The sequence below is a fragment of the Archocentrus centrarchus genome, chromosome 4, assembly GCF_007364275.1.
Source record: "Archocentrus centrarchus isolate MPI-CPG fArcCen1 chromosome 4, fArcCen1, whole genome shotgun sequence".
NCBI lineage: Eukaryota > Metazoa > Chordata > Actinopteri > Cichliformes > Cichlidae > Archocentrus > Archocentrus centrarchus.
Genome location: NC_044349.1, coordinates 13,410,596 through 13,422,235, shown reverse-complemented (window position 1 = coordinate 13,422,235; position 11,640 = coordinate 13,410,596). Strand labels below are relative to the sequence as shown.

The following is an 11,640-nucleotide window of genomic DNA, read 5'->3' as shown; positions in this document are numbered from 1 at the left end:
ATACTTCGGGGTATTTTGCTTTTTATTGGTAGCTTGCTTGAAGGCAGTGAAAGAAAACATCAGGACAGATTAGGATGATCCCCAAAAGGACCAGAACTGAGTTTGTTGTGGTTACTTGGTAGACCTACCAATCTTTGACAGTGTGCCGGCTTGCTTTCAAAATTATTTGAACTGCACAGAAATGACAGTTTCTTTCTAAATAAATCCAAATCACAATTATTTGGATTAACAACTACAGTCCTGAGTTTTTGTCTTGCTGGTTGAGGCTTAAAGACAGTAAAGATCATACTGACACATGGCACAGCATGATAGTGGGATTCAGTACAGGGAAAACATTAAATATACTGCAGCATGAATGGCTTATATCAGTATATAAAGGGACAAAGGCATTTACTTTGATTTCAAATCTAATTTGCACGTATGTGTTCAACTGCATTATTCCAAATGAGACATCAATTCTTTTCTGGACAGGAGACGACATGCCAGAGAACATTCTGACTTAACAAACACTATTCAGACTACTAAAGCCTCAGTATCACAGAGCATTTTGTCCAGATAATTGAGGGCTTTTGTGCGGACGTCGGTTTATTTGTGTGTTTGTGTGTGATCTCAGTCTTCAGGTTAATTATGGACAGCACTGTTTAAAGCAAAGCAAACGTCGTGCAGCTGAAGGCTCACTGTTCGCTGAAGGCTCACTGTTCGCTGACCCGGGGAGCTCGAGCCAATGCAGGAGTTAAATATTCTGTGCTCCGAATACTCAATACTCAGAAAGTATTTGCACTTTGGTTTTATTGCAGTTTTCACAGTTAAAACTGGATTGCCGGGTATTCCTTCTTTTTACTTCACCAAAGATTGCTCACGAAGCGGCTCGCTGTTTTTGCTGTGGGATGCCAGAATGAAGAGTGTGACCAGTTTTACGAGTTTAAAAAGGTAATAAACCAAGTTCCTCTTGGTGCAGTGTTGTGAATCCTGTTCATATCAAAATGATTTTATGCCATTGTTAACCCATGTTAGACTGTAGCAGTAAAAACACAGATGGAGAGGATGGCGTCTGTTTGACTGAGAGGGCAAAGCATTATGAAAATCAGTAATGAAGGACTTGCTGACAATGTCTATTAAAGCAAATCTGAGTCAGACAGGCATCTCTGGGAGGAACTTAAGTACTATTAAAAATTCAGAAACCGAGTCTTCATTCAGAATGATGTTATTAGAAAAGGAAGTAGTGATTTGGCTGCTACATATCATTACAAACCGGGGCGATGATTTTGATCCTGCATACATTTTACTTCTTAATGGTTGTGACTGTTTCCTTTCTGGTAAAATGCAAACTTTGAACTGTTCTCCTTTCTAATATGTCTTCCTCTCCATATAAACCCAGTCTGTAAATACTGTACCTTTGAGTCATATGTGTGGATTGTGTTGTATTGACTCAGGCTTGCATTAAAAAAAAAAAGAAAAAAAAAGAAAAGAGGAAAAAAGACCTGAAAACCCCCCAAAAGCCATGTTGTACTGTATTCTGCATTCATTTCTAGGCCTGCTTGTGAATGAATGTGTCACTCAGCTATGAAGCAATACACACTACAGTATGTACACAAAAACAAACGCCATCAAGCTTGGTAGAGGTTGCCGACTGTAGAGCTTCTACTAGCACGCAGAAAAACATGTGACTCGATTTGGTCTTGTATCACTGCCTCTTCAGATCCTTCTCAGTTTGGGCCATTAAAGTGAGGGACTATGCTGTGGATGTTTTTATCTGTACTTTGTGGTAAAACAATAATAAAAAAAAGTTGCTAACAGTCAGTTCACTGTGGTTTTTGACGAGTTTGTGTCCTCAGGGTCAGATTGGGTGCTTTTATCTGATACTTCTTCGACATCCAGCGAGGTTTTTAACCTGAAGTTAAGAGTTGTATTAATTAAAAATAATCAGATATTTTGGTATTATGATGCTTGAGTCACCAGGGTTTAGCACAAAATTGTCATTTTGGTGGAAAATGTCCAGCTGCTACTAGCCACAACCATCCTCAGGATGTCACTGTTTCACTTGTAAAAAGAATGAAGAAAATCTCAGCAGCAAAAAGCAAATTGTGGAAACTAATCAGTTTACTTTAAAGACCTGGGGGGTGTGTTAAACCATCTCCAGGGTTTACAGGGACTGGTCTGAAAAAGATAAAATATCCAGTGCTCTGGGTGAAAATGCCTTGAAAATATCAGGACAGACAGAAGCTATCAGTTGCTTTAATAATCCCTTGCTGAAACCAAAGTATGCAGAAGAGCACCTCTAAACGACCAACATGTCGAGCCTTGAAGCAGATGGTTTACACCAGCAGAAGACCACGCACGACTCTTTAGTTCCAACTGAGCCTTGTTTAAACACCACAGTCTACCCATCTTCTGATGGCTGCTTCCAGCAAATATCAAATCACCCTTAACTGGTTTCTTGTATATGACAATGAGCTCACTGCACTCAAATGCACTCCACAATCACCAGATCCTAATCCAATAGAGCTCTTTTGGGATGCAGTGGTATGAGAGATTCACAAAACAGTTATTTACATTCTGCTCTGCCCTGAAATGAATAACATCCAAATAAATGCTTCAGATGTGCAGGACGACCAGGAATCATCTCCATGGTCACAAGAATCAAAAGCAAATTTCCCAAAATGCTCTCCAAGTCATTATTGCATTTGTAATTTCACAAATAACCAGCAGAGGGAGAAAGACGCCAGTCTGATGCTTTGATACAGAAAACTACACGAGATTAAATTATGCTGCCAAAACTGTGTTGCTTCAATACCGACTCACTAATTCTGAATAGCAACCTATTACTGCAATCCTAAAAAGATAATTCCCATTGAATGGCAGAAAAAATAAACAAACAAAGAGCTTCACAATCATTCTAGCAAACTGTGAACACTTATAATCTCAGCTTTGCTTTGGCGCTATAATGTAAAATGTAATTGTCCTTCCATAGCCTCATCTATGGGCCTGAACCATACATTCATCTCCACCAGCTTGTTTACTGTAGCCTATATGTGGACCTCATAATGTGCAGATTAAAAAAAGGAGACTGACTAACATGGAGGAAACAGTGTTTATTGCCCAGCAGCATTTATTTTAGAACACAACCGCATAAAGCCGAATAACTGTAGGCTAGGGGTGATCGCAACAGTCAGCGCAACAGAAAGATTACACTCTTCACTTCTTTAAAACAAGAACACATTGGAGTAAGGACACAGTAGAGTAAAAAAAAAAAAAAGAGAGAAATACACAAGTGTGAAGGTTACAGATAATAAACACTGATTAATTCCTCATGTGAACCCATCAGCGGGCAACATTCGAGTTTGTCAGCAACATGCAACTTCTTCCCTACAGAAATACACAGCATATAGGCTATAAGTGTAGATCAGCTCTCATATATCAAATATGGGTGTGGTTTTTTTTTTTCTTACAGGCAATTACCTATATTTTAAGGGTATATGAATCATAAATGTGTATATTATCATGGATCTGTTTGGTCCAGCTGAAGACTGCATATAAACAGTCAGTAAACACATATACGCGACTCTTTCTTCCATTAGGAAAGCCTATGGCATAATTTCATTGAAAATACTGGCAGTTTAAAGCTGCCTTGTTCACCAGTAAACATACATAGGAGGTAAAACAGAATTAGTTGTGTAGACTATATCAGAGGCAAATGCCCTTCGTTTCGGCTTCATTTCAGCCCAAAATAAATACACCAATTTTACTTAAAAATCAAATACATTATATCGATTTGTTCTGTCCACCAAGAAGGGGGCGAATGTGAACAAATGCTCCAGGAATACAAACACACCTTGGCTCGCTGCTGGCCGAGCTTAAGTCCATCATGTTGATGTATTTTCTGCCAGGTGTGTTTACGTTTTACCAATCATAAAAGCTCTTTTTTTTTTTTTAAACAGCCGATTATGAATGTACAGTTTGGGCCTACGTGGCCTGGCATTCATCCCCTGCGTGGAACGGCACACATCTGGGCTACAACACACACAGAAACCCCAACATTAACAAAGTCCAAGGAGCTTATAAGCTGGTCAGTAGCCCAACAGCAGGTCAGTCCCCCGGACTAGTGCACTTGAACTTCATGTGGCAGCAGCTGGCAGCCGCTGTTGACGTGGGTGAGGACTTTCTGCTTCAGCTGGGCCACTTGCTCCCTCAGCAGGCTAGCCGTGGAGGCCAGATCGGTGTTTTGGGTTTTCAGCGTTTTGACCTTGTCCTCCAGCCTGGAGATCCGCTCCAGTTTGCGCCTCCGACACTTGGAGGCTGCAATTCGGTTCCTGAGCCTCTTCCTCTCGGCTTTGATGCGCTCCTGAGAGTCCATGTCTATCGGAGACAGCGGCGGGCTCTCACCGAAGCTCTGAACGTCGGGGACCGTCTGAGGCTCCTCCTTCAGCGGCTGGACCCGAGACAGCTCTGGTTGCGGCGGGGCTGCCCCTAAATGATGTGACGGAGGAGGCGGGAAAGGGACTGTGTCCGTGGTGTAGTTGACAGTGGTTCCCAGAGGCCCACTGCCGTAACTGTTCAGGTTCGTGTACACCGGTAGATCCGGCTGCACGGTGACCGGAGCGATGTTAGCCCCCAGCTCCAGGGTGCTGCTCGGCGGCGCGGGTCCGTTTAGCTGGTTCTGCTTGTGTAAATCCTCCAGCGCCTTCACGAAGCCCTCGGCGAACTCCTGCTCGTCCGTCACCGTCTTCGGGTAGAGGAACTGAGAGCTGGTCGGAGTCGTGGTGACCATTCCGTTGGACTGGATGATTAGCCTCTCCAGCTCCGGAGAGGCCAGCTTGAGCAGCCCCAGATCCGGGGAGCTGAGGATGCTCTCAGCGTCGCGGAGATGCGGTTTGAGGTCTGCGTCGTCCGCCAAGCTCAAATTAATATCCTTCTTCATCATTATTTCCGTGGGTAAAATGACAAGTGGCGCTGCTCGACACTCCCTCAGAACAGTGTCCTGCCCATAACCTCACAGAAGCAATTTATTTATAAACAAATTATCTGTTCTCAAAATGAATACTTTAACACTTAGTGGAACCCCGCGCCACTCTTCTCCTCTCCAACAGGATCTAAATACACGCCCGCGCGCACCGCCCCGAGCTTTTCTAGTCAGGCACGTTCCATTATGTCATACCAGAGCGCGCGCATTGGGTAGAAATTACGTTTTCCCGTCTTCTATTTGAATAAAAGGACGAGGAGCAGCGCGGGTAGAAAGAGGTCTCACTCTGCGCTGCTTTCATTTGTTTCCCCCTTTTGTTTAGTGTTGCATTTGAGTCATTCGTTTTAAATCCAGCATTACGTACACCTAAAAGCAACTTACAAATAAAAGTGACTCAGAAATGTGTCGAGTAGTTTATAATTATAGCTAGGTGCACAATTTGTTGGACAAAGACACATTTGTGTTTGTTTGTTTGTTTGTTTGTTTTAAAACCAAAGTCAAGATGGGATTGAAGTGCAGACATTCAGCTTTAATTCGAGGGATTTAACAAAAATCTTGCATTAACTGGTTAAGTGTTGAATTTGTATTTTACAGCTTTTCATTGCAAATTTAAATGCCAGAACCAAAGAGATATCAGTGCAAGTGTGTGTGTGTGTGTGTGTGTGTGTGTGTGTGTGTGTGTGTGTGTGTGTGTGTGTGTGTGTGTGTGTGTGTGTGTGTGTGTGTGTCAACCAACAATCAAATCAATAATCTGGTACATTCTTAAGCAACAGCAACATCAAAAAGCCTGAAAGATCACAGAAGACAGCTAAAGTGCATGATGGCATTATTATTTCCATGGTTAAGAAAAAACACCTTCACAACAACAGCCACATCATTGTTAACGTCTGCATGTTTCTGCCTGTAAATACAGAACATTTACAACAAGGTGCAAACCACAGGTTACACTCAAGAACAGGAAGGCCAAATTAGACTTTAGAAAACATTTGAAAGAGCTCCGCATTTCTGAAAATATAGGTGCCGTTTACACGAAGCCGTTTTCACTGGAAACGGTGTCGTTTTGATGCGTTTCAGCCTTTCGTTTACACGATGGCGTTTCAGAAACGATCCGCGTTTACACGAGGACATGTGAAACGATGAAAACGATGTAGTTCCCATGCCAGGCCACAAGTTGGCGTTGGTTTTCTCTTTGCAAAGTTTGTTTACGCAAGACGCGCATGCGTGGAGTGACAGTAGGTAGTGCGGCAAATTGTTCATTACTTACAAAACGGCCAATATGAGAGGTTTTGTGTGGACCGATGATGAGGTTGGATCGCTGCTGCACACAACGCTGAATTACAAAACGGTAAAAACACAGGAAAAGCATAAGAAGCACTCGTGAATCCGCGAGTACTGTTTATCAGTTTGCGCGTGCGCGAAAAACTGGCCGTCGCAACCATAGTGCGCATGTGCGAGTCGAGCGTTTTCAAATCACCCCGGTTTCAAGTGTTTACACGAAAACGCAAGCCGGTGCGTTTCTGAAACGCTCCACTCTGGACCCCGTTTCTGAAACACATCGTTTTCACTCTGTTGTCGTGTAAACAGAAGGGCGAAACGCATCAAAACGACACCGTTGTCGTGTAAACGCAAGGCCGAAACGCATCAAAACGACACCGTTTCAAAATGAAAACGGTCTCGTGTAAACGGCACCATAAATATTAAATATAAAATGTTGAAACTAAGTTTAACTTGTACCAGGATGATGGGAAGAGAAAAACATGGAGAAGGGGAGAAATAATTCATCATTTGATCTGTCAAACATTTGATTATCTGTCAAACATGGTGGAGGCAGTGTTATGACAAGGACACGCAGGCTGCCAGTGGAACCAGGCCGCTGGTGTTTATTGATGATATGACTGGTTATAGAAGTATAAAAATGACTGTAATTCCTAAATAGTTAATGCAACTTTTGCTTTTGTAAAAAAAAAAACTTTGATTAAAGCTGAAAGTCTGGGCTTTAAATACACTTTGATTGTTTATTTAAAATCCCCTGTGGTGATGTACAGAAGGAAAGCACAAAAACTGTGTCTTTGTCCAGCAAATTATGGACCTGTCTGTGGTTAAAGCACAACAATGCATGATCATGTATCCCCACATATTCACACTGGGTTGTTTCTTCAGTTTCTCCAACCACTGGAGACCAACCTCAATACCGAATGGCCTTACACTAAAAAGTCTATAAACTTCAAAAGTTGATTGCACAGATTTTTTTAAAATTATTTTTATTTCTTTATTTTTAGTATTTTTGGTCATCTCTGTTGTTTTGTTGTTTTTTTTTTTAATATTTCCAACTCAATCTTGAATAAAATGATGGAACAGGTGGGGCTTTATATAATATTCCAGATGTTATGTATGCTGTTAAGCATTTATTGCTTTTATTCTGGCTTTCTAGCACAAACTCCAGCCACTTCCAGGTGAAAAGTCAACATATGCGATAAAACAAGTGAAACATGAGTTTTGTAGGAATTTTAAAGAAATACTTCTGGTAATTTTCTCGTAGTCCACAAATGATCATGTAACTTTTTTTTTTTTTTTTTTTTTTTAAAAGTCTTGGACTTGAATGTTATTCCAAATGTTTTTTTCCTATGGAAAAGAAGCTGTACAGACCCTTGAACTCACTCACTGAGAGAAAGGTCTTAGTGGGTTTTCCCAAAGCACAGCAACAGTGGAAATAACAAAGTGCATGATCATTTTTCCTAGTAAGTAACCAAGTAAATATAAACGCAATATGTACCCTGGTAAACAACAAAACTGTATGAAAACTATAATGTAAATGTGAGCTATCCAGGGTGTACCCTGCCTCTCACCCTATGGCAGCTGGGATAGCACCCTCACAGCCCTGAAAAGGATAAGCGGAAGAAAATGGATGGATGGATGCATATGAAAAATGATAATAGCTACACATTATAATGATACAGCTGTTTGTGCAATTCTGGACACAAGCAGTTGTGACTCATTAGTGAATCTGTGTGCTCAGACTTAATGTTTTTCTCAGAAAAGACTGATCACTTCTGTTTTGTGCTTTCAGTCTCAGACTTTAGGACATGTGAATTTGGGGAAGTTGAATCTGAAACTGGTCTGATTTCAACATTTCCTTTGGTCAGTGAACAGTTTCCCACTTTTGGTTTTGGTCTCGCATTTTGTTCATTTCATCTCTACTCGAGTTTCCATTCTTTTACACAGCTTTCCCAGTTTTATATGTGAAGGGATTCTTAAGGTGAACCACTTTTTAAACACCTCAATAAAATCAATATTGTATACAACAAAAACACTTCAAACAGCAGTGCTGTCACTTAAACAGCAATTGAAACTAACACAATAAACTGCAGTGATGATGGCTTGAAGAATCCTGTGTTGTTTGCCTCCCTTTTCATGTGGTACATGTGATTGTTTCTGTTTTGTGCATAGAAAACTCAGAGCAGCGACTGAACCAACTGTGACTTATTCAGCTAAAGAACAAACCCTGGCTTCCTTCATCAGCAGTTCTCTGGCTTGTAAAGGGTTACAGAGAGTGGGTATGTGCGTCACTGGTAGGCCCCATCCATCACTGCAAAGCTCTGTGCGGGTGGATCACATGATGGACCCTGTGATGTCAGATCTCTTAACTTGGCGGAAATGGAGGTGGGGGGGGGGAGTAAACCAACTGAGAAGAGATATTTTTGTGTATGAAAGAAGTGAGTGGGGGTGTTGAGCCTGCAGGCACTAGCTGGAAAAGGATGTACCTCTCTCTTTCTGTCACACATAGACACACACACTCACACACATACCCCCTTTTGAAAAAATTTCTCTTGCCTTTAATCTAAAAGAACCAAATACAAAAAACTATCATATTTAAAAATGAATTTGGCCCTAACACAACACATTTGTCAACACAAATAAAAGTTTGTCTTTTATTCATGATGTGTTATTAAGGCATGCTGACATTGTATTTAGTTATGTCCTGGTGAAACAATGATGGCCAACACACTGAGAAAACACACTGTAGCTGGAGTCATGTGAGAATGTCTTGGGGAGATCTGATTATCATAAGAAATCTTGGTTGATCAGTATTAGAATCCATCGTAACAAACACAGTCCAGCTTTGGTCACATAAGCATGATTACATTACATTATTTTATCCACTTTTCAAATATATAGCATTACTGCATTACTTAATTAACAATTTATCTGTCCAACAGTACACCAGTCACAGTGCAAAAGCCTTGGAACACCCCCATTACCTCCGCTTAGGAGGTTATGGTTTTGGTAGTGTTTGCATACATGCGCGTCATTCTGTCTGTAAACACAATAACTTGAAAAGTTTTAAATAAATTCTGATAAAACTTTGTAAGGTTGTAGAGTGGGGTCGTGTTAACAAACAAATTTGGCTTACATCCACCAAAGTCTTCAATGTCAACTTGATGAACTATTGATCAGAAATTGACAAAAAGCCTTGTACCTTAAAAACTATGAGTCCTAATCTTATTGTCATCATATAAAAAGTACCATATAAAGATTAAAATATCATGTCAAATTTGACTTCTAACCTTTCCTTCAAGGTCAATAGATTGATATGAAGGTCAAAGTGATAATAATGGTATATAGAGCTATTTAAAACTATGTTTCTTCCTGCCATTGTTTGCACTGACAATATATCGGCATATATTGAATGATATATGCAGATTCTAAATTGTTACTTTGGACTTCTGACCTCTTCTTCAAGGTCATATAAGGTCAAACTTTCAAAAAATGTCTTTTACCTTTAAAACTGCTTAAAATTCCCCTGCCTTTGTTTGAATTGGTAACATTTAGGAAATTATACCAGTATATGGGGATTCTAAATACACATTATAGGTTGCATCCAAATATCATGTCACCTTTGACCTCTGATCTCACTTTTACATTGCACATCAAGCCTGTAACTTGCACTTGTTTTTAACTGCTCTACAACCATCTAATGATGCATCTGCCCAGTTGATCAGTTGATCCATCTACTGTTCACTGAAGCCTCATCAGAACTGGTCTCAGTGGAAGGGTGGCTGTCAAGAAGCCTTTCTTAAGAAAGGAAAACAGAGAGAAAAGACTGAGGTTTGCCAAATTACCCAAAACTGGACTAAAAATCAATAACAACAGGTCTTACGGAGTGATGAATACAAATTTGAAAGTTTTGGTTCAAATCTTTGTCAGTATGTATGGAGGAGGCTGGGAGAGAGGTTCAACAGTGAGTGTCTACAGCCATCTGTAAAACACGGTGGAGGCTCTGTCATGGTTTTAGTTGCAATTATGCCATATGAGAATGATTCAACCCACCATTCACAAAAAAACATCAGAGCACAGTTAGAGAAAAGCAAAAACCTAAATCTGCTTGTGATGCCTATAAAAGACAACAAAGTCCACTGAGGAACCCAAAAATATGTAGTAAAGTTAATAGACAATAATTGTCCAACCATTTTACTCTGGGCCAAAGGCTATGTGAAGCAAGTAATAGCAAACAGTGCCATCCTTTGGCTGCACCACCTACATAGTACCAGAACATCAGTGATGTAGTAGCTACTGATCCTTTACAATCCACAGATTATTGTAATGTGTGAAGTGCAAAAAAAAAAGTTATGTTTTTTTGTTACAGTCATAATCAGGACATAATCAGTCATAATCAGGACAAGTGAATCGTCAACAAATGGAAGTGTTGGCGTTGAGGAGCATTAAGACTACATGGCCATTAAAAGCATGAAAACATGTGTGTTGTAGCCTTTGCCATATTACTGATGTTAACATAATGGTGATAGGAAGGCTCCAACCAAACCTTCCTAATGTGTGAGTCCACCAATAGGACCACTCCCTACATGGTGATGACCAATAAGATCATGATCATCACTATCTAACAGGACATGGTATACAACATGTGTGGCAAAGAGTTCAAGTTTTCACATCATTTAGTATTTCATTAAGTTCTTTCTTTATCATTCATGCATACAAAATGTATTAACACTGAGAATCTCATGTTAATGACTTTGCTAAATGAATTGAATCAAATAATCTTCAGCACATCTGGAGCAACGATCTGGTGAAATTGTAAGTAGCGTGCATGAAAGTTATGCTGTGAAAATGGAAAAGTACCCATAAAATTTGATCTTTATCACAAACATATTTTGGGCCATTAGGTGATCAGTGTGTGCAAGTTTCACTAAAATCTGGCCAAAAATGTACGAGGAGAAGCAATTCATGTGAATTCTGAACAGACGGATAGAAGTCTAGCCATGGCAAACAAAAAAAAAAACAAAACTAAATATAGTGTGCAACAGCAAATAGACTAATCCATAAATGAATGAATGACTAAATAAAAAAATACCTGCAAGCTCCTGCAGTACAGGCCCTCCGATCTCATACTTGTTTTATGGAGATTCCTCACATCTCATTGCAAAGTATACCAGAAAACAACACTTACTGGAATGCCAGTGCATCACATGATTTCTGAATGTATCAGCAATAATGTTGTGGAATAAACTCAGGTCTCCAAGAATAATTTTCAAGCCTGCATGTTAAGGCAAACCACAATGAGCAGTCAGGAATGCTTGGTATTGTTTATTGGAATGGTTCCTCTGTGCTCCAAAGAGACCATTAGTGCACTCAGCAACATGTGATTGATGTGTGGTTTGTACTTT

At 40.2% G+C, this 11,640-nt stretch overlaps 1 protein-coding gene across 1 annotated transcript; it reads right to left on the bottom strand.

The window, feature by feature from the left end:
- Positions 1 to 3,080: 3,080 nt before the first annotated feature.
- On the bottom strand, positions 3,081 to 5,125 carry LOC115779557 (transcription factor jun-D). Its single transcript, XM_030728284.1, has one exon. The coding sequence runs from the start codon at positions 4,919 to 4,921 to the stop codon at positions 4,100 to 4,102; it is 822 nt and encodes a 273-aa protein (XP_030584144.1). The 5' UTR covers positions 4,922 to 5,125; the 3' UTR covers positions 3,081 to 4,099.
- Between the last annotated feature and the right edge of the window lie 6,515 nt (positions 5,126 to 11,640).